At 62.4% G+C, this 21,187-nt stretch overlaps 7 protein-coding genes across 7 annotated transcripts; 2 read left to right on the plus strand and 5 right to left on the minus strand.

Moving 5' to 3' along the window:
* The first annotated feature begins 134 nt into the window (after positions 1–134).
* BDZ90DRAFT_234644 (hypothetical protein) lies at positions 135–794 on the plus strand. The gene has a single exon (XM_025507095.1). It carries the CDS (start codon positions 314–316, stop codon positions 719–721), a length of 408 nt encoding a protein of 135 aa, XP_025359290.1. The 5' UTR covers positions 135–313; the 3' UTR covers positions 722–794.
* Positions 795–844: 50 nt separating this feature from the next.
* Positions 845–3,137, minus strand: BDZ90DRAFT_234645 (hypothetical protein). Its single transcript, XM_025507096.1, has 2 exons — positions 2,998–3,137; positions 845–2,900 (listed from the first exon to the last, which is right to left on the minus strand). Exon 2 carries the CDS (start codon positions 2,838–2,840, stop codon positions 996–998), a length of 1,845 nt encoding a protein of 614 aa, XP_025359291.1. The 5' UTR covers positions 2,841–2,900; positions 2,998–3,137; the 3' UTR covers positions 845–995.
* Positions 3,138–3,941: 804 nt separating this feature from the next.
* BDZ90DRAFT_212417 (DNA glycosylase) lies at positions 3,942–5,073 on the minus strand (the record flags this gene model as incomplete). Its single annotated transcript, XM_025504142.1, has 2 exons — positions 3,942–4,635; positions 4,715–5,073. Coding segments are annotated over 2 exons (1,053 nt in total), but the record flags the coding sequence as incomplete, so codon positions are not given.
* A 2,828-nt stretch (positions 5,074–7,901) lies between these two features.
* Positions 7,902–10,344, minus strand: BDZ90DRAFT_244122 (SET domain-containing protein; the record flags this gene model as incomplete). Its single annotated transcript, XM_025507454.1, has 5 exons — positions 9,068–10,344; positions 8,925–8,993; positions 8,332–8,852; positions 7,989–8,244; positions 7,902–7,952 (listed from the first exon to the last, which is right to left on the minus strand). Coding segments are annotated over exons 1-5 (2,043 nt in total), but the record flags the coding sequence as incomplete, so codon positions are not given.
* Positions 10,345–11,470: 1,126 nt separating this feature from the next.
* Positions 11,471–13,979, minus strand: BDZ90DRAFT_262903 (hypothetical protein; the record flags this gene model as incomplete). Its single annotated transcript, XM_025508545.1, has 3 exons — positions 11,471–12,659; positions 12,731–13,316; positions 13,391–13,979. 3 exons carry the CDS (start codon positions 13,977–13,979, stop codon positions 11,471–11,473), a joined length of 2,364 nt encoding a protein of 787 aa, XP_025359294.1.
* A 526-nt stretch (positions 13,980–14,505) lies between these two features.
* BDZ90DRAFT_262904 (hypothetical protein) lies at positions 14,506–17,054 on the minus strand (the record flags this gene model as incomplete). Its single annotated transcript, XM_025508546.1, has 3 exons — positions 14,506–14,631; positions 14,919–15,851; positions 15,924–17,054. 3 exons carry the CDS (start codon positions 17,052–17,054, stop codon positions 14,506–14,508), a joined length of 2,190 nt encoding a protein of 729 aa, XP_025359295.1.
* Positions 17,055–18,275: 1,221 nt separating this feature from the next.
* On the plus strand, positions 18,276–21,138 carry BDZ90DRAFT_262905 (hypothetical protein; the record flags this gene model as incomplete). The annotated part of the gene is made up of 2 exons (XM_025508547.1): positions 18,276–19,904; positions 19,990–21,138. 2 exons carry the CDS (start codon positions 18,276–18,278, stop codon positions 21,136–21,138), a joined length of 2,778 nt encoding a protein of 925 aa, XP_025359296.1.
* Positions 21,139–21,187: the final 49 nt, after the last annotated feature.

Genomic DNA, 21,187 nt, shown 5'->3' on the forward strand with positions numbered 1-21,187 from the left:
CGCGCGCTCCTCCCAAGTCCAGAGGGGACGGAAGCAGCTACTTTCCACGTCCAGTAGCGATAACAAGAAGCGCAACTGCAATGCCAGCCCCGCAAAGACCCAAGACAGCACGCCAAAGCCGCGCTACCATGACGCTCTGATCGATTAGTGAGGCGATCTTGCCCGAGACAATTCGGACGGTAAAGAGCACCATTAACTCGTTCCTGACCCGAAATCGAGGAGGAAGAGCTTGTCAGGCCCAAAAGAGACGAGCAGAGGTGGCTACGAGGGTAACACTTTGCAGACCCAAACGATCGCCCCTTTCCAGACCTGAATGCGCTACCATCCGTTTCCAAACCCACAAAGCAGCACGTCCTGCCCTTCCCGAGCCCACAGAAAGCGCTGGTGCAGCTTTCCAGACCCAGAATGGGTACCGACAATCCAGAGAGGGAGCTGGGATAGCTTTCCAGCCCAAAAAGCGCATGACATCCCTCCGATCACCAGAAGAGCTTTCCAAACCCACGTGAGGCACCTCCAGACCTTCCCAGACCGTAGAAGGGGCGCCCAACTCCTTTCCAAACCCTCAACAAGCACCAGCAACTCGATCAAGCCCCCGAACCGGATCTTCGTCCCCTTCCCAGATCCTGAAGAAGGGATACGAAGACTTCCCAGCCCGGAAGTAGATGCCCGAGCTACGAACACTACGCTGCAAGCCTACCGACCCTTTCCGGACCCTGAGTAGGAGGAGAGAGGAGTGGTCAAGGAGAGGTGAAGTAAGGGCCAAGGGGGGCAGCACGGCCGTAACGCTGACGCGTTACGGCGTGCGACGCAAAGGACTACGAGCTCGAAGCTGGTGGCGAGGAACGCGGTCGACGTGAATGGTGCTCGTATTCGCTGGCTGGGAACGGTGAGTGGGGGACGGACACTGAGAGAGAGGTAGAGATAGAGAAAGAGGTGGGACATTACGCTACGACTGCGCTACGCTACCACCGCGTCACCACCGCGGTACCATCGCGCTACGCCCACTTTGCGGCAGCTCGCCTCCCCATGCCAGGCCCACGCTTCTTCTGCCTCTTGGCTTGCTCGCGCTCGCGCTTCTCCTTCGCACGCCCTCGCTGCGCCTCCAACCGCTTCTTCCACGTCGCTACGCGCTCCCGCACCTTCTCCTCTGTCAACTCGCTGCGACGCCTCCGCTTGTGCCCGCGCGTAAAGACAACCTCTGCTCCACGCGCCGCGTCCTGAAACCACTTGCGCACGGGCTCCTCGATCCGCTCCTTGCGCTTCTGGCTGAGATCGCGAGCCCCACGCGCAGCATCCTGCGCCCATCTGCGGACAGGCTCCTCGATGAGCTCCTTGTGCTTCTGCGTCAGATCGCGCGCTACGCTGCTCTCGCACACGCGCGCGTACAGTACCGCAGACCCGACAGCCGCACGTCGCATGTGTAGCTGCGTGGCGCGCCGCATCTCCTCGTAGGCAGGACCGTGTTGTCGCTTGATATCCTCCCACTTGGCCGCAGCGCGGGCGTGCTGGCGTTTCGCGTCGGCGTAGAGGGACTCCAAGAACGGACGTACGACGTGCAGCCACAGCGCTTCCAGCTTTGCCTGCCAGTATGCCCACTCGTCCCGCGCCTCGGCCTGAACTCGATCCTTGCCGTACTTGAGGAAGGCAAACCCGTCCTCGACCCACTTGCCCCTCTTGCTGCTCTGCTGCTGGAGTAGCGCGCGCGGCTTGGAGAGGACCACGTCGACGTACTGGTGGTAGAGAGCCACGTCCGTTGATAGATTCTTGACCACGAGCGCTACATCTGTCGCCGTGGTGCGAGGCGTCGCCGCGGGGGGCTTGACTGCGATGGCCTTTGTTGAGGACCAGTCGGCCTTGGCGATGCGGGGAAAGGAGGCGAGGGGCGTGTTTGCGGGTGGCGTCGACGATGATGACGACGACGAGGAGGAGAACTCGCGCGCCGTGCCTTGCAAGTTGGGCAGCCCCAGCGCTGAAAGGGAGCGCGCGGCCATGAGCGGGAGAGCTGGGGTGACGAGCCAGAGTGCGCTGCCTAGCCCTACGACTGCAAAGAGCCAGCCGACGACGACAAAAAGAAGGGCCATGTTGCGCAGACGATTCTTGGGTGCGTCCGAGTGGTGTGATGCCGTACGCGATGACGGGCCAGCGTCTTGCTCTTCGTTCTCGCCACGCCTCGTCGACTGCGAGAGCCAGTGGAGGATCTTGCCGTGTACTCCAAAGTCGACGTCGGCGGTGGCGTACTTGTCGTGGAACTCGCGCTCGGGGGCGGTGGTTGCAGCAGCGAAGTCTTGGCCCGCTTGACCAGCAGCTGAGGATCCGCCATGGTAGTGTGGCGAGTCACGCGAGTCGCGCGACTCTACGGGACTCAGACCCTGGCTAGGCGGCGAGTTGGGGTCGGGAAAAGAGAAACTCGACTGCGTCATGTCGGTGAGGCGAGGCGGCGTTGTAGTCGCGGCGTCAAGCACAGCGCTTTGCGTCGTAGGGGTCTCGACCTCCTCCATGCTCAGCGTAGACTCGCCGAGGTAGCTCTGACGCAGGCGATTCACCGAGGGCGAGGTAGCGGCGGTGGCAGCCGCTACGGCGTTGTCGCGACCAGGGGTGGCCGTACCGGAGAGCCAGGACTGCGTGGCATTCGGGGCGGTCATACGTGTGTCGTCGTCACCACGACTGCTGGTCTCGCTCCCGTCGTCGCGGTCGATTAGTTCAAAGTCTTCCCCGTCGAGGCTAGAGATATCACTGAGCCCGGGATCCTCGAGGAGGGAGGGCGTCTGCGATGAAGGTGACGAGGCGAGAAGGTCGACGCCAGGCGAGAGTGGGCGACGCTGCGCATGCTGAGCGGCCATTGTTGTTAGGCTGCGCGCCGGTGCGTCGCTCTCGGGCGATGAGGAGAAGATGGACGACATCTGGGGCGCGGCGAGGATGAGGGTGAGGTGAGAGTGACGATGAGAGGGGATGAGGGGATGAGAGCGTTGCTTAGCATCCGTTTGCTGCCGGTCTCACCTTGTAGTTGCGCGCGCGATCAGATGCTAATCAAGCTGCTCAGCACCCACTGCTCTCTGGCTGGCGGCTTGCACGCCTACGCAAGGCTGAGCTGAGCGGTGTTGGTCTTGGTGTGTGTGTGTTGGACGGAAGAGCGTCGAGGGGTGCAAGAAGTAGAGAAGGAAAAGTGAGAGCCACAAGCGTATGTTCGATACGATGGTAATGGAGCAAAGTCAACCTGCGTTGCGTTGCCCGCACTCGAGCCCTCAACAAATTGCTGAGTCGCTGCTCTCGCGAGGGCGTCTCAGGACGGACGACGACGAGAGAGACAAGCGTTGGTTGCTGCCGGACCGCCTCGTCAGGCACAGGATCAGTCTGTCACGTTGCGCTCGAGCCACTTTAATTTCGCCGCCGTCATGACTACGAGGGGAGCCGGGGGCGGGGCGCGAAGCCGTGTTGCAGCAGGCACGGGAGATACCGCTCATCATTCCCGTCGAGCCACGCCATGAGAGCTAGCTATGGAGCAGCGAGCGCTCTGGGAGGGGATGACTTTAGCTTTGTCCCAATCAGAGCCTAAAAGCAAGGCTTCCAACACCAGAAAGGAGCAAAGCACCGACACTTTCCCGACTAGAGACGAAATGCAACGCTTTCCAGCCCCAGCCCGAGAGTGAAGTCCAACGCAGGTGAAGCGATGACACTTTCCCAACTAGAGTCGCGACGTAAGGCTTTCCAGGCAGGAGCCATGAGCAAAGCAGCGAAGCACTGACCGCTTCCCAACCAACGTCGAAGCCCCAAGCTCTCCACACCTCAAGTCGCGCAGACACCGATCCTTTCCAACCCACATGCGAAGAGCTGCGGTGAGTGACTGCGCACGGTATGCTAGACAAGGCACGGAGCGAAGTGAGGCTGCAGCTTCCTACATCCGCCCTCTTGCTCGCGCCGCCCTCGTGCTCGCCGCGCGGCGCTCACGCATCGACAAGCGCCCACATGTACACGCTAGCCAGACTGCGGTACGGCCTCCACGTCTCCGCAAGGCTCTCCATCTCCGCCGCGCTCAGGTAGACGTTTCCCTTTGTCTTTGTCCCATTCTTGCGCGCATTGAGCTGTGCAGATGTGAGACCGCTTGAGGCTGGCAGTGCGGGTACTGTGGGTGTCTTGCTAGGTTCTTGGGAATGCTCGTCGAGCGTGGGCAGAGCGGCCAGATCTTCGCCGCCATCGATGGGCGCCTCCCCCTCCTGTACGGCCTGCACCACCTTCTCCTCCTCCTCGGGTAGCGCCTTTGCACTCTTGATGGCGGGCCCCTCCCTTCCACTAGCCCAAAGCAGTACCATTCCCTTCTGCACCCCCAGGTCCCCCACGGGCAGCACGTCGGGGCGACGCAGTGCAAAAATGAGCAACATCTGCGCCGTCCAGACGCCTACGCCTTTAATGGCAACCAAAGTGCGGACGACGTCCTCCTCGTCCCGCATCGCCACGAGGGAGCGCACGTCCAGTCGTCCATCGGAGAAGCGACAAGCTATATCGCTCACGTAGCGCACCTTCTGCCCCGAGAGGCCCGCGCTGCGCAGAGTGGACTCGGAGGCGGAGCGTACCTGCAGTGGGGTGGGGAATGGCAACGCATCGCGAGGGAGGGTCTTGAAGTCTGGCTTTTCGGGAAGCCTGCGCGGTGAGACCAGAGAGCAGATCAAATCAGCGTACCGTTAACACGCGCCTTAATCTCTCGCGCCCCGCTACCCACTCTGGAAACCACAGGCGCGTAAACTTGTACAGAATCGCCCGCGCAGCAAGCCAGCTGACTTGCTGTCCTAGTATGCTAGTAACGAGCGTGCGGAACAGGTTGAGCTCCTTGCCGCCCTCACCTGAGATCTCCTCAAACACCTTGAGTGGAATACGCTCCACCAGCCGCTTGAAGCGCACATCTGCAGCCACGAGGTGCTCTTTGCCGTGCGCGAGGTCGAAGGGGAGAGAGGGCATGGCGATTGTTGTGCAGCGGGCGATCTCTTCTTCTGACAGCAGGGGGAGCTCCACGTCTGGCTCACTGGGCTCTGACTTGGTCTTGGTCTTGCGCGCCTTTTTTGCGGGAGACGTAGAGGCAGGTGGAGGAGGAGCAGCAGCCGCGATCGCCGCCTCCTTCTTCTTTCCCGCCACTCCACTGCTCGCGTTGGCCGCTTTGGCTGGCTGGAAGGCCTGCGAGACAGTGCGCTTCGTGCCTGCGCCTGCTGAGCGCGTGGACACCATGATGGCGGCTGTGAGTCGTGAGCGGATCGTGATGAGGGCGTGGCGTGGCGTAGCGTCTCGCGGCGTGGCAAGGATGGACGGGAAGGAAGAAAGGCAAGAAGCAAATGCCGCTGCCGCTGCTGCAGGGCGGGGCATAGACTAGCGCGGGGGCGGCCCGATGCTCGATTTGGTTGGATGCACGTCAAGCTGCACGCCCGCGCACGGTCACGCATTAACGTTGAATGCTCAAGGATACATCATCGTCGTCGTCGTCGTCATCGTCATCGTCGATCTACAAAGACAGAGCAGCGCAGGACAGCGACCATCTCGCTTGCGGCACCGCCTCAGTGCTCACTCCGCGACGTGAACCGCGTAGCAGACCCGGCCTTGGCTGCCGCGCTACGAAAAGCTGCCGATGCTGCGCCTGCAGGGAGTATGCCATTTGCGCCGCCGCCATTGAGGGCGCGGTCCTTGGCCTTGGCCGTTGGAACGATCTTGCGACGAGTAGAGGAGGCGGAGGTGCGCCCGTTTGCTGCTGCTGCTGCTGCTGAGTGCGGGCCATTCGGGTGGGCTGATGAGCCATTGGATGCAGGCACGCCGTTGGCGGCGCCTGTTTTGTGGCCATTCGTAGTTGTGGCGTGGGCTCCATTGATTGCTGGTGGGGAGCCAGCGGCGAAGAGGGAGGCGGACGGAGGAGAGGCAGATGTAGCCGCCGACGTCGGCTTCTTGGCCTTCTTCGCAGTCTTCTTGGCAGCCGCTGCAACCCCATTCCCGTCGCTCGCTCCGCTATTCGCCGCACTCTTCCTACCCGGCTTGACGGCCCCATTGCTGTTGGCCTTCGCTGGTGCTGTGCTCGCCGCCGTCCCCCTGCTAGCCGCCTTGGCACTACCCGGCCTCACCTTGCCACCAGCCTGGGCCGCACTCCTCGACTTGGAGCGCGAGCGCGAGCGCGACCCATTCTCCCGCGACTCATCAGCATCCTCCCACTCCTCCGCGTCGCCCTTGACGACCGCCAACTCATCGCGCACCTCCTCTTCCTCCTGCCTCTCTCTCTCATGCGCCGTCAATCCGGGAGTAACAGACGCGCTCCCACTCGCACTGCCGCGGCCGCTCCCGCTCCCGCTCGCACTCCCGCTCATAGGCGTCAACGAGATACCGCGAGCCATCGCATCCTCCTCGTGCTTCTTCCTCAGCCTCCTGATCCTCGCACTCTCCGCATTCTTGTCCCTGCGCATCCTCGCCTTCTCCTCCAGCTCCGCACCCGAGTAGACGTAGCGATGCTTGCTCGCCTCGTCCACATCGCGCGCGTCGATCGGTCTGCCGTCAGCGAGGAAGAACTTGGTACCGGGTGGATAGTCGCCTACGCGGATGGCGCCTCGTGCTTCGCGATTCGCAGGGTTGTAGCGCACGGGCTGGCCGTCCTTGCCTATGTCTGGCTTGCCGAGGGGCCACAGCGGGATGCCGCCTGGTCCGAGGGGCTTTGACTGGAATCTAGGGGCCGGAGCAGAGGAAAGACGGATGGACATGGGTTGCATGCGTCGGCGAGCCACGTAAGGGACCTTGCGCGTGCGTGAGAGCTTGCCCGTCGTGATCTCGGCGCCCTTGCCCTTGTCGAGGCGAGACTGCGCGTTCCCCTCGCCATCGGCCAGCTCGTCCACGTCCGAGTCATCTACGTAGCTGCGTCGAGGCTTCTGGCGCCGCGACGAGCGGCGTGCTGCGTTGGCGCTGCCATTGTTGGTGAGTACGGGCTGCACCACCACCTCGATGTCGTCTGCCTCGCCATCCGTGTTCAGATCAGAGGCCAGCTCATTCAACTCCTCGCTGTTCTCTCCGTCGTCCACCGTTACCCAACTAGTGTCCGCCTCTCTCGCAGCAAACCGCCCTCCCAGCGCCTGAGCGAGGAGACGTCCCGCCGCGTCACTCGAGAGAGGGCCGGGCATGGCTGGCAGCCCATTCGCGTGGCGTGGTTTCGATGAGGAGGGAGCAGAGGACGATGCGGTGGAAGTCGAAGACGTCGAGGCGCGGTTTTGCGCCGATGCGGCCACAGAGGAGAGGACATTGCTCGCCAGCGTGGTGTCAATGGGGGCTCCACGCCTGGCCCGGAGAGAGGGGATGGCGGGAGGGGCGAGCGGGGCTGCGATGGCTGGAAGTGCGGGCGTCGTTGCGTTTGCGCTGCTGTTGGTTGGCTTGGAAGTCGTGGCGATACTCGCGCCTGCTGTGCCGTTCGTCTTCCCTGTACCGGCCACGCCATTCGTCCGCGGGACCTTTTCACGACTCGTCGTCGCACTCTTCGCGCCCTTGCCCTGCTGCTGCTGACCGTACTGCTCCCTCTCCGCGCTCTCATCGGCCTCAGTCCTGACTCTCTTCCTCGGCGGGCTATTCGTAAGCACCACAGGCTCCTGCGAAGTAGGCTGCAAGGAGCGGCGTGGCCTGCTCTCACTAGGACCAGGTGTCGCGTCAAGCTCTGCACGTGTGCGCTTGGGCGCAGCGCTCCCCTTCGTCGTCGTCGTCGCTTTCTGACCAGCCGCCGCCGCCGCGAGACTGCTCTGTTGTGCAGCCCTGCTGGCAGTCGACTTCTTGGCGTGAATGAGCTTCTTTGCCGTAGTACGCTTGGCCAGTGAAGAGGAAGAGGAGGAAGTGGAGCGCGCAGCGGGCGCTGGACTGCTGGCTGAACTCGCAGGTCCTGAGCTGCCATTGGCGTTCTGCCCCTTCTTCCCACCGAGCACGCCGCAGCAGTTTGGCGCTCCACAGTAGCAGCGCTCCTTGATCACAGGGGCTGGTGCCGCTGCCGCCACTTGCTTGCCCATATTCGCGAATGCTGACCACCCATAGTCGTACGTCAACTCCTCGCCTGGTGCGATATCCCGCAGCGCGAAGAGCCCCACCTGGAACTCGGCCGTGCGCTCCTCGTCTGTGCCGCAGACCAGCCACTTCTCAATGTAGCAGTTTGGGTTGCACGAGTGATTGGCGAAGCGCGTGATGTTGCCGCGTAGCCCGCCGTCCAGCACCTCTCCGGCTGCGGCGTCGTAGTCGAGGAAGTAGAAGTTGCCACTGCGCGTGCGAGACGTGGTGAAGGGGAGGAGCGTCAGTCAAGCAGGCGCCGCTCGGTGTGGCCTACCCGGGGCGCCGCGCACTCACGCATCCTTGTAGTACTCATTCACACGCCTCGCCGCCTCGGCCAGATTGATGACCTCGCCACGATACTCGTCCACCAACCCACCCTCCTTGATCGCATCGAGCGTCTTCAGCCCAAAGCCGCGCTCCCCATACCAAGCCACATCGCACCTCGCGCGCGGCCTCTTGCCCAAGCTCACATTCGTGCAGCGCTCCCCGCACGGGCACACCTTTGGATTGCACACGAACTGCAAGATGCGATTCAGGCAGTCGTCCCCGCAGTTGGAGCTCGGGTCGCACTGGCAGAGGGGCAGCTCGCCGTTGAGCTTAGGACGGGAAGTGTACCTGTTGCGGTCGATCTGCCTGTAAGGGGGAGGTTTGCGCTTGGCGTCTAGGCGGGCGCGAAGGGCGGAAGACTGCTCGAGGAGGGGTGGGGGGAGGGAGAACTCGCGCGTGCCTGTGAGGAGGTCGCGACCGAAATGGACTGGTTCGGGAAAGGCGGGCTCGCTGATGGGCTCGAGGACGCCGCGAGCTGAAAGGCGACCCTGTGCACGCGGGGGGGGAATGACGATCAGCGTTGCGCTCGCCTTCTCGCACTCTCGCACAACGCTGCGCACATTCCTAATGGCGCCGTTGGAGCCGTCAATCTTGAAATCGGGCGAGTAGAGGCCGGCTGTCAAGAATACCTGCTCGCGCGGCGCGAGGGAGGAGCAATGTCAGTCGGCGACAACACTCAGTCTCTGCTCGCGAGCGCGCGCACCTTGCGCTTCCACTTGGGTACAAGAGCTGCGCGCTTCTTGCCCATGCTCTTGGCGGTAGGTGCAGCGACTGCCCTACTCGTGCTGGCAGTAGGTACTGGATCCGAGCTGGGCGCCTCGTCGTCGCTACTGTCGGTGATCTCGAGGAGGGGTGAGGAAAGGCCAGAGGAATCCGAGGTAGAGGGGGGAGGAGGTGCAATTGCAGAGACGGTTCGTTGACTGGCGCGACGTGAGTGTGCGGGCGCCGCGGGGGCGCGTGCGGTTGCGGTAGGGCTGGAGGACAATGCAGGATGCGGGATAGTAGAAGACGATGCTAGCGCTGATGCTCGTCCGCGAATAACCTTGGTCGCCGTGTGCGCAGATGAAGACGTCGATGCTGATGGGGTGGCTGCCAATGCGGAAACTCTACCTCTGGTAACGCGCGAGGGAGGTGGCATGGCGTCGACCGCCTTGCGTGCTGGCTCGCTGGCTCTGCGCTGAAGAGGAGCCGACTTCGCACTCGCTGTCGGCTTGCTCTCATCTCCTTGTATGCGTGCCAGCAGCTGGGAAGTGCGCCTCGCCCCACGCCCGCCCGTAATGATATTGTCCTCGTCTATGTCTGCGGTCGAGCCGGGAGGAGAGCACCAACGCAGCATCGTCTCTACTGTTCCGCGCTTGCGTACGAAGCGAGGCTTGGGCGGTGAGGTCGAGGGTGACGCAGACGTAGAAAGAGTGGCGGGGGCCAGCACAGAGGGTGGCTTGGTCTCTTGCTCGTCCTCCTCCTCCTCCTCTTCGTCACTGATCTCCTCGCTGCGAGACCTTTTCCTCTCCCTCTCGCTCACGCGCACCTGCACCTGCACCTGCACACGACGTCGTGATGGCGTTTGCGGAGACGCGGAGCCAGAAGGGCGTGGTTTGCGTCGATATCGCGCTTCTTGCTCATCCCCTTCGATGGCTTTTTGAGTGCGATGATCTCCGCGTTTCGGCCGGTCGACGATGAGGCTACTGCTCTGCGGTGATGCTGATGTGGCTGTTGCTGCCGTCGTCGTCGCCGTCGATGCTGGTGCTGATGCGCGAGGCTTGCGAATGTGATGCTGAGCAATGACGCCGACGCCGCCGACGCCGCCAACGCCGCTCGACGACATCGACGCTCGTGGTTGCGGTCTCATGGCAGGCGAGGCGGTGCGTATATGCCGGTCTGAGAGCCACTCAGCCTAGCCTAGCGTGGAGGGGATGCTGCTATCCTTGAGATGGCGTGCGGTGATGATGGTGATGAATTTTGGTCGAATTGATTGTGATGGTTGTCATTTCAAGAAGAGCGCGACGACAAGCGGCAAGCGGCAAGCGGCAAGACGCAAGAGGCGGACTGACGGCGCGGGTCGACGTCGAGGCGCCTCGACGGGAGGCCAGGCCAGGCACACGGGCGGGGGCGCGAGGCCACACGCACGCACGCATCGACGCGCAATCGACGACGACGACGACCAAGGCTGCACACTCTGTCTGCTCACGAGATCAGAGCCGTCCCGTGTGTGTGTGTAGCCAGCGAGACGGGCGCAGCGAGGCGAGGTGAGGTGGTATCAACGAGACGATCCCCCGACGTCGACTTGAGCTGGCATCGTTTGTGTGCTACTCTAGCGTCGATGGATCCCAGTTCCCTCTTGCTGCATCTTTGTCGCCAGCACCACGACTGCGTCTACCAAACCCCAGCATGCGATGTTGTTGCGCTCGCAACGTGCTCCATTCGTCATCTGTGACGCTTGCGAAGTCTCAAGACGGTACCTTGACGAGCACAAGCACTTGCCTTGCTAACCGCCCACTTGCGACGCGACAACCTGACAGCATCCATTGCTGACACACTAGACGAATCGATCATCACAGTGTCAAGATCACGTCGACAGTAGGGCCTTTGAAGATCCAATGCTACCTCTTCACAGCTCTCAGGCTGCCGCAGCTCGTCACCGCCTTCAAAGTTGACTCGTGTGTCGCTCAGCCCGCGTCGACACTCATCGACAAATCTCGCGCAGCCCGTTCTCCGCCATCCATTGCTCACACAGCAGCGAGCCGGAGTCATGATCGCATCCTGATCCCGCCCCTGACAGCTCACACTCCTCCGTGACAACTCTCACGCAATGCACAGAGCAATCTAGTCAAAATTGTGAGACGGCACGCCGCGTCGCAATCAAGGCAACGGCGATTCTGCGTTCACGTCTTCGTCTTCGTCTGCGTCTGCGTCTGCGTCTGCATTGTTACAAGATGCCATTGCAAAGGAGGAGAAGGAGAGTAGACCGAAATTCACACATCAATATCAATAGATAGAAGGGTGAGGTGACGACGGAGCGAACGAAGTATTGTCCTGAGCAGAAAAAGAGCAGCAAGGAGCGCGAGAGCAGAGGGAGAGCTAGAGCCGAGCGTACAGCCACTGACCACTAAGAAGCTGCTGCTGCGGCCACTGCATTCTCCTGTTGACCCTGCTGCGACTCCTCCCGTACCGCCACCACAGCTGGCAATGGTACATGCGCAGTGCCCCCCCCACCGCCGCCACCCCCACCACCGGGAAGCATCCCGTACTTCTGCTGGAAGGCAATCAGCTCGCGCGTCAAGTCGTCGAGAAGACGCATTGAGGGCGGATCGACGCTGCTGGCGTTGCCGTTGGAGTTGCTGCCGTTATCTCCAGACTGCGGAGTCGGCGTAGTACCTGGAGCTGCCTCACCATTCTGTGCAACCTCAGCAGCGCTGCCGCTCCTCTCCCCACCAGCTACCGTATCCTTGCCCGCCGCCGCCGCCGCCGCCGCACCAGCAGGGGAATCCCGCTTGGAGCTACTGGCGCTGCCACTGCCACTCCTACTCCCCCCCGCCTCGATGCCCAGCATCTTCATCCTCTTCCCCCTCTCCAGTGCCTCCAGCTGCGTACGCGTGATATAATCGCTGATCCCGCGTACGCGCTTCCTCATCTCACCCATCGTCATCCTCTTCCCCGGGAAGCGCACCTTCGTCGGCTGTTCCGGCAAGTCGAGGAGCGTAAATGCGTGCGGGGAGGGACGGGTCGCGCTACCATTATTGTCGTGCGAGTGCGGGAGGCCCTTGGTCGAGGGGAGTTGCACGCTCAGCGGTTCTGGGTGCGGGGAGGGGAGGAGATGCGCTAAGTGAGAGAGATGGTCGGGGAGACCCCACGAGGTGTTCGTCTTGCTCAGCCCTGCACCTGCGCCAGCGTGGGAGGAGGACAAGGAGGGAGTGCCAGCTCGACTGCCCGTCCCTTCGCGTAGCGTTGATCCTCCTGCCCCCGCGCCCACCGCCCTTCGCCCGCTCTTGCTCGGCGAAGGCGTCGGGGAAGAAGGGCGATTCCCGTTCGCAACGGCTGCTGCTGCTGCTAAAGCTGCGCGCTCCTTGCGGTAGGTGTATTGGTTTGGCTGTTTCGGTTTGGCTGATGGGACTTCGCCTGCTGCCTTGCCCTTGCCCGATCCCGTGGCTGCGGTATTGCCCCTACGCGTACCCTGACTTGACTCTGCGCCGCCCTCGTCTGCGGCGCGACTCGACGACATGCGACGACGCTTGCCATGCTCGGTGTTGCCTGCCTCTGGTGTAGGTGAGCGGGAGTGTGAGAGCGAGGTGGACGATCTGTGGGCCAAGGTTCGGGCCGCGCTACGTCAGCTCTATTTCACGACGGCAGCTCTGTCCTCGTCACTTACCCCTCTTGTTTGGCACCGCCACGCTTCCTCTTCCTGCCCGCCGCATCGTCCGCGTCCCACACCTCGTCCTCGTTCAGCAGTCCAGGTGGCAGAGCTTCCCACCCGCCGTACATCGAGTCGCGCGAGTTCATCGTGGAGCGACGCTTCGGGCTACTCCTTCCACGCCCCTCCCCTCGCGCTTCACCCCCCGCAGCAGCCGCAGCCTCGTCCAGAGCGTCTCCGCCAGTCCCACGCGCCGTATTGGCCACAATGGGCTCTCCTCCCAGCCTGCGACGCTCTGCATTCTGCTGCGCTAATAGCGCGACGGCCGCCTTGGCCTCGCGGAGCTCGCGCGCCGAGTCCCTGCCCGGGTTCTTGCTGTTGTGCGACTTGGATCCCTTCTTGCCGCCGTTGGACGAGGAGGAAGAGGAAGAGGGCTTGGCGGGTAGGAAGCCGAGCAGACGGAGCAGGCCGATGTGCAGCTCTGGCCTGCACTGCTCGCAGTAGTAGACGTCTGGACAGTCCTCCTCCGTATTCATGCCCATGCAGACGCAATGTTGCCAGCAACGGCAGGTCTCGCACTGGATCATGAGGCCGACATTCTCGTCTGTGCGAGAGGCATAGAGAAGCGAAAAGGTGAGCATATACGCAGACGCCTAGCGTGCGTAGCGCGACACTCACCTGAACTGCCGCAGACACAGCGCGTCACCCCTTCGATGTCCCCCTCCTCGCCCTCTTCTCCTTCTTGTCCCTCTGCGGGCTCTTCAACAGCAGGCAAGCTCGTATTTGCTGCGCTCGCATTCGCTGCGCCCGTATTCGCCGCGCTTACACTCGCCTCCACGCCAGTCTCTGCGCCAGGAGAAGTAGGAGCGGCCCTCTTGGATCTGCGCGGGGCCAGGGCCTCCCCGTCGCCCAGATTGGCCAACCCCAATCCCGCAAGCTCCTTCATCGACGAGCTACGTTGCCTGCGCTGCTGCTGCTGCTGCGAAGACTCGCCAGGTGCAGCTTCGCCGTCGTCGAGAGCGGACAAGGCAGCTGCGTCCTCTGTCTCCTCCTGCTTTGTAGTAGCGCCGGAATCGTCGGCCTCATTCTTGGCTGCTGATCGTGCTGAGCGTGAGCGGCGCGTGCCACCTTCTTCGTCTATGAGTGGAGTTTTGATGCGTGAGGTTGAGCCCGATGCTTCGTCCTCTGGCGAAGAAGACGAGGCCGAGGTGCTCGCCGTTGTCGCTGCTGCTGCTGCTGCTGCTGCTGCTGCTGTTCTGCTCGTCATGGCGGCGTGCCAGGAGGTATGTGAATGGATGGATGATAATGGATGGTGGGACAGAGCTGTTTGGCAGCCTAGTAGGCGCAGCTACGAAACGATACGATATACGATGGTGGAGATGTGAAGTGAAGTGGATTCGTGGGTTGGCAGGAAGGAGAGCAAGCAGCAAGCAGCAAGGCGGCCGCTCAACACAAGTCGATTCGCCCTCGCACTCGACGCACTCGACGCTCTCTCCGCTCTCTCCGCCCTGCTCTCGCTCTCTCTCTCGCACGCACGCCTGTCGTGGTCTGCTCTGCTCGCTCGTCCCGCCCGGCTGCTCTGTTCCTCCCGCTGCTGTTCCTGTTCCGCCACTCCCGCCGTCGCCGACTTCAGGACAGGGCAAACAGGCGCAGACGGGGCGGGGGCGATCAATCAAAGCTGGCTTGGCCATTCCTCCACTTGCACGCTCGTACGCGCCTACATCGCACACCCCACAACGACTTCGGCGGGCGCAGCAGCTGCCCTTGCCAACTTCATTTGCCTCAATGCCACCTCATGCGCCTGCCTGCGACTCGAATACGCTGACGCTGACGCTGACTTCGACTGCGACTGCGACTGCGACTGATCCACGGGCAATGATGGTCTGCGTAGCCCCGCACCTGCCGCCGCTGCTGGTCTCCTTGGCGGCGGACGCGGAAAGTCGGTCAACATCGTCCGAGAAGTGGTTCGCATCGGGATAGGCGCGTCACGATCGCTTGAGGGGCGACGAGGGAGGATAGTGGGATCGCAAGATGGCGGGCGAGGGGCACGGCGTGGTGGAGATGCAAAGTGGGTAGATCGTACGGGAAGGCCTTCACTCCCTCTTCGTTGGCCCGTCAGCGATGACACAGAGACGAGCTCAGGGCCCTGCGGTGGCTTTGACAGCGCTGCCATATGTCTGGCTTGCACCTTCCGCAGCGGACTCACGACGAAATGAGACGCAAAGTCCTCCCCGGCCCCCGACCCCGTCGCTGGTGTGATGGGGCTGCGCTCAAAGGGCGTGTCGGTGCTACTGTCCGAGCACGTCGATGCACTCCATGGCGAGTCCAATACCGCGCTCGAACGCCGTCGCTGCGGCGTCGTTGACTCCATCAGACTCTCCACCACTTCGGCACGCAGTTGCTCGTCCTCGTGATCCTCCTCCTCCCTCCCAGCCTTGGTGCGCCGCGGCGTCAGAGGTGGGGACAGGTCGAGGAAGTCGACGTAGCTTGAGGCGGAGGAGCGGCGGTGTAAGGGAGGTGGGACAAGAGTCGCTTGAGTCTTGGTCTCGCGCGTCTTGATCTCGCTCGTCTTGAGCCCGCTACTGGCGTAAGGGTGATGACGCCGTGAAGTAACCCATTGGTCCCACGACCGAGCGTACTCGCCGAGAGTGCGCTCGAAGTCTGCTCGAGATGCTGGCGTTGATTGCGGTTGCGTTCGCGCTGTAAGGGGGTCATGATTGTCGCGCAGCCGTTCTTGAGCCTCTTCGTGAGCATCGTCGTGCAAGTAGGCGACTGCAGGCCTCGCCTCGACGCACGAAGGGTCCTGCAGCTTAAACGCAGTCACTGTAGTCTGCGCACTAGGTCTCCTGTGATCGAGCGTCGTAGCGCCACTCGGCCGTCTCGAGTATGTGGCCGTGTGCGAGCTGGGGCGTCGCTCGCTCGGCCGTCGCTCCCTCGTGGTGATTTGCCAGATACGATCCGCATCCCCCAGCGCCGTGCAGAGAGAGACCTTTTCGTCTGCGAACGAAGGCGGGGATACGGGGAGCTCGCTCTCCCTGCCACTTCCTCGCGATGCCGAGGGAGGCGAGGCCAGCTTGATGAAGGAAGCGCTACCAGTCCTGAAGCGACGTTCCTCCTTGATAAGCTCGCGGACCAGGATCTGCGCAACGCGATGAACGAAGTGTCAGTCAGCGTTTGACTCCCATCTGATCGCCCCCTCCCCGCGACTCACTTGTATCGTCTTCTGCCACGCCCTCCTCTCCCCTGCGCTTCTCAGATGCACAACCCAGTCCACCTTCCTCCCCACTGCCTCAATCTGCGCACTCGTAGGCGTGAGCTGCCCCGCACCACCTCCCCTCGTCAGCTCGATCCCACCGATTTTGAGCGCCCACGTTTCTATTCCTCCCCCGCCCACCCCCACACCCCCGCTGTCCTCAGGTACGGTCGCATAGCTCTCTGGCGTGAGGACGAGTCGCTCGGACTCGTCTACGTCGTTGTGCTTGAAGGAGTGGAGCATGGAGGATGGCGAACGAAGCACCGCGGTACCGCCTGCGCCGATACGAGGCGATACGTTTGGTGATGGGACCAGATCGCTTGGCCACACGCTCGTCGAGAGGATAGAGTCGCGATGCTGCGTCGCCGTCCCCCGCCGCAGAGAGCGAGGTCCGCGCTTACGCACCGAGTCTTGCATGACCTTGAACGGATGGAGGGACTCGCGCTGGCATGGGAAGGCGGGCAATTCGTCCTCTGGCGCGGTTTGGAGTGCCTTCTCCCTCTTGGCATGCGCGACTAGCATGGCCGCTGCGGACGAGACACCGCTCTGTGCCTGCTCAGGCGAGGAGAGGCCGAGAACGCGAGCCATCTTGCCTGTTGGGACCGCTCCGGCGGGCGTCGTAGGTAGGCAGAACACCGAGGCGGCTGCACTGGGCGCAGCTGTGTCTATCACCGTCGTGGCAGGAGTGTTGGATGCTGCTCGAGAGGAGCTGGACGTCGTTCGCGAGTGGGTCCTACTTGACTTGCTTGAGACGCCGCAAGTCCAGCGATGAAGGCAGCCTGGGTCTGGGCTCCCGCTGTCAGGTAGCGCTGCGCTGTCCGCGCGATCCTGCACATCGCTGCGTCGCTGAGATTGCAGCGTTGCACGACTGGTATCGAGGGGACGTGGAGGTGGGGCCAAGGCGCGACGGGCTGCAATGCGTGACGGCTGGTGAGCGATGGGCGATCCCGCTACGCCCGAGTCCACGACTCGTACTCGTCTGGGCTGCGGCGGCTCAAGAGCACGCGTGTAGTCGAAATAGTCGAGGAGCTCTGGTGCGCTGAGCATCGGCGAGGAGCGGTTGACGTGCAGCATTGTTGGTAGCGTCATGGCGATGTGACGTCGGATGAGATGGAGCTGCGCATCGAGCTGCACATCTCCTTATAACCTGGACTGCTATCTTCAGACTCTCGCCTGCTTTGTTTGCGCCTCTCACCATCCTTGAGAAGTCACGACGTCCTGTCAGCTTTGTCTTCTTGTCGCAATCGTTCCCACAAGATCCCCGTCTTCTCGACGCCTCTTCTTAATTGGATCGGATCGACGCCTTGCGACGCCTTGCGACGCCTCTTGCATCATCGCTGCTATATCGGAGCGTAATACGGTATTCGCAAGCGGAGAAAAAATGTCAATTCTGGAAGGGAGTACAAAGGAAAGACAGGGCGCCAAGTTGAGATATCGCAGCGGCGGCTGGACCCTTCCTTTGTTCGTGGGTGGCGCCGCGTGCGAGTGGAGCAGACAAAGGCGCGCAGCTGAGCGGGAGAGTTGAGGGGCTTGCGAGGCGTGGCGCGTAGCGTGCGAAGTTGCGATGATGACGTCCCGCTCTTGCCTGTATGGCAAACAATGCAATGCGATGCGAGATGGTGATGCGGATCTGAAACGTGGTCGTGGTCGTGGTCGTGGCCATTGGTGAGGATGCCAAGAGGGCGGCGGTCACGGAAAGAGGCATGCGAGGTGATCCAGGCGGGGCGACAAGCCCAACACGCGAGGCCGCTCCTCAACTTCTTGACCACTTTGCCGCCACCACCTCGAGCGAGCTATTCAATCAGCGAGCTAGGGTTGGCAATAACGCATCTTCATGGTCAATCACACCGCTATCTCGTCTTCGAGTATCAGCAACTCATCGACGCCGTCTTCTCATCCGCAAATCGCTCGTCCCGCCCCGCACCGCCCCGTCATCGCTTTACCCCCTGAGCGAGCAGCAGCTTCCAGCGGCTTGCTCATGCGTTCGCCGCGCACCGCGCACCGCTTCACACGACGGCGGCCCGTTATGATCACGACGGGCCGCAGTCCAATGTCCGGTGAGGCACTGCGTGGGGCACTACGTGAGGCATCAGCGCAGGCACGTCGCTTCTCGAGGAGTGTGTGCCGTCATTGACGGCCATCGATGCCGCTTGCACAACCGGATCGACAGTCACATCTCCCTGGGTTCAGGGCATTCATGACGAGCGCAATCGATGCATCCACATCTTGACCTCCTTCCTTTCTCATTCGACGCTCTTTCCCACTCGCTGTCCCTCTCTCTCACTCCCCCTCTCACCCCTTCGCCCAGCGATGACCGTCTTCCTCGTCCCGCAGCCACGACTGCCAGACGCCCGCGTTGATCCCGTCACATCAATCCTGCATCAACAAGATGAACACCGCTACGTCGTCGTACCTGGCGAGAATCCGACGCCACCTCAGCGCCCCTTGCGCGCTCGCAGTCGCAGTCGCTTTCGCACGGCTTTGCGTAGCCGACCAATGACTGCGCCCTCTGACAGCGGATCCTCGTCGTCTTCTCCAAGATCTAGCTCTGGTGCGCTCATCCGCAGCGCCTCGCTGGTCCCATTGATGGGCAAGAACAAGTCAAAACCCAACTTCGTGTCGCGCTCTCTGACCACACTGGATACGAGAAGTACACCCGCTTTACGCCGCACCTCGACGTCCTTCGACGCCGACGCGGTGAACCATCGACGCAACTTTGCCCTCGTAGACGATACCTTCATCGGCACAGAGCGACACCTCGACGACCTCGTGCACACGAGTGAGGGACAGAGCATGACTTACGAAGAGCGCCTTTCCCTCGCTCGCCAAGCACTTCAGGCCAAGCTGCTCAACATCAACGTCGCTCTGGCCAACCGAGGACGGCGCAGCAGCAAGAGCAGCAGCGGCAATTCTGCCTTTGAGCGGCGTACTGGCGGCGGCGGCGGCGGTGGCGATGGCGGCGATGCGGCGTCCAAGAATTCGCAACATGACACACCACCAGTAGTCGCTGCCCAGGTAGTTGCGCGCTCCTCGTGCGACTCTGCACTGGAGTCAGGGCTGAATGGCTCACGCCTCCGCCCCCTCGCGCTGCCGCAGCGGCACCCTTTACGGCCACGCCCCATCAGCTGCTCGCCCGTCTCTACCATTCACACCAACATGTCGGCCACTCCACCGCGCCGAAGCTCTGGAGGCGTCATATGGGCAGATGCATCCACGCAGACGAGCGATCCTGGCGAAGCAGATGCACGATCCGAGCAGTACGACCTCTTTCCCGCGGACTTTGAAGCACCAGCCTCGCGCGGACTCTACGCACCTGTGGTGATTGCGCACTCTGGCTCGCCGCCTTGCATCACGACGACAACACTCGAGATCCCGCACACCATTCCAGCCAACGTCGACACTTCTCCGCTGGGCTTGACCTACGAATCCTTTCTCAGCATCGGATCGAGCACCCCAGACACGGGCAGCGGCAGTGAGAGCGACTCGCTGCCTTCGCGAAGAGGTCGGGCGTCACTGCTTCTCCCGCCGCATCCTGAGGAGGCAGACGAACAATCCCCGCCTGTCCCGCCCAAGGACTACCCACACCCGGGCACGCGTATCAGCTCGCTCGAGTCAGTCACAACGGGCGGCGTCTCCACGCTGACTCTGCCCACTGCCGTCGAATCTGCCGGTCATGGCCAGACGTTTGGGGGCAAGGCTCCATCCTCTCCACGCCAGTCGCCACGCCAAGTCATGTGGCGAGGTCTCGCTGCAGATGCGTGGGCGGCCGGACCCTTCCTACGAGGCAAACTAACATCGAGGCCCTTGTTCCGCCGCAAGAACTCTGCCGAGGGAGTGAGCCCTAGCATCTCAAGCCGCACCGAGGACAGGCCCGTACCACCTGTGCCAGCGCCCGCCTCGGAACCCAACAACACAGTCTTTGCAGGCTCGATGCTCGAGGTGAGGGCATGACGCGTGACGCGTGAGTTAATGTGACGTGACATCATCTCTAACTCTCGTTTCGCTCCGCCGTCGCCGGCACCAGTGGTTCGAGCAAGAGGAGGACAGCGACGAGGACGATCCGATTGAAGGCGAGCAAGGAGAGCCTGCCGCCCCTAATACCCCGCCAGCGCTGCGGCATGGCAGCCAGACCAAGGCATGGATCCGCAATGTTCGCGATCAGCACAGCTTCGAATACTGCATCGGCTCTCCCAATCGGCCTAGCTTTGCCAGCAGCAGCCGTGGTGGCGGCGGCAGCGAGGGCGAGACGAAGCATACTCACAGCGCGAGTGAGCCTCCGCCCCTCAAGCCCATCCTGGTCCAGCCTGCGGAGCGACCCTCAACGGGGACAGCCTCGACCGTCTCATCCTCACGACATCGTCGCAACGGCTACATACCTCCGCCGGCTGGACCACCGCTAGAGATCCCTCTCCCTGCTCTGCCCCTCGATGCGCTCCCCAAACCGCCCAGCTCGTCGTGCGACACCGCTCCGCCCATCCTGTCCGCGCGCAACTCGTTGAGCGAGAAGACCTGCTCTCCACTCTTGCACCCGCACAACTACAACAAGAAGCTGAGTCGCAGGGAAGAGGCCAAGGACGATGCGAACAAGGGCAAGGAAAAGCAGCGCGTCAGCACCGAGTCGCAGACGGATGAGCGCGGTACGCAGACTAGCAGCCAAGCCAAGCTATCCGGATCAGCGCCGCTACGTGCCTCCTCCTCGTCACACTCGCATGACAGTACTTCGACGGTGCAGGGCTACGTGCACAACGCCACGCCCTCGACGAGCTACGAGTCCACTCAGTCGTCTTCGTCGTCCAGCGAGCTGCAGCTGCAGTCGCAACGCGCCAAGAGTCCCACCACGTTGCGTCGCGCGCATGGCTTCAAGGTGCTGATGAAACTCGCACCGCCCAGCGTAGCCGCTGCCTCTGCTCTGGCCTCTACTGCTCCCACGGGGAGCGCGACGAGCACCATGCCCAACACACCAACCTCATCTACTCCGATCAATGGCAACGTCAATGGGAACAAGAAGCCGCGAGAGATCAAGAGGAGGCGATTCGGCTCTACGAGCAAGGAAAAGCCCAAGCCCAAGCCCAAGCCCAAGAAGCCAACACCGCCTCAAGCTCCCACATCAAGATTGGCCGCCGGCACGTCGTCACAAGACGCTATGCTACTGACCCTCGCTGGGCTGGGGTGAGACCCATACACCCCGCGATGACCGATGCCGTGTTCCCGCAGTCGTGCTC

Source organism: Jaminaea rosea (assembly GCF_003144245.1).
Source record: "Jaminaea rosea strain MCA 5214 unplaced genomic scaffold BDZ90scaffold_18, whole genome shotgun sequence".
In the NCBI taxonomy this organism is placed as follows: Eukaryota; Fungi; Basidiomycota; class Exobasidiomycetes; order Microstromatales; genus Jaminaea; species Jaminaea rosea.

Coding starts and splice junctions, on each gene's coding strand:
- BDZ90DRAFT_234644 (XM_025507095.1), top strand. CDS start 314: ATGCGCTACCATCCGTTTCCAAACCCACAAAGCAGCACGTCCTGCCCT.
- BDZ90DRAFT_234645 (XM_025507096.1), bottom strand. CDS start 2,840: ATGGCCGCTCAGCATGCGCAGCGTCGCCCACTCTCGCCTGGCGTCGAC.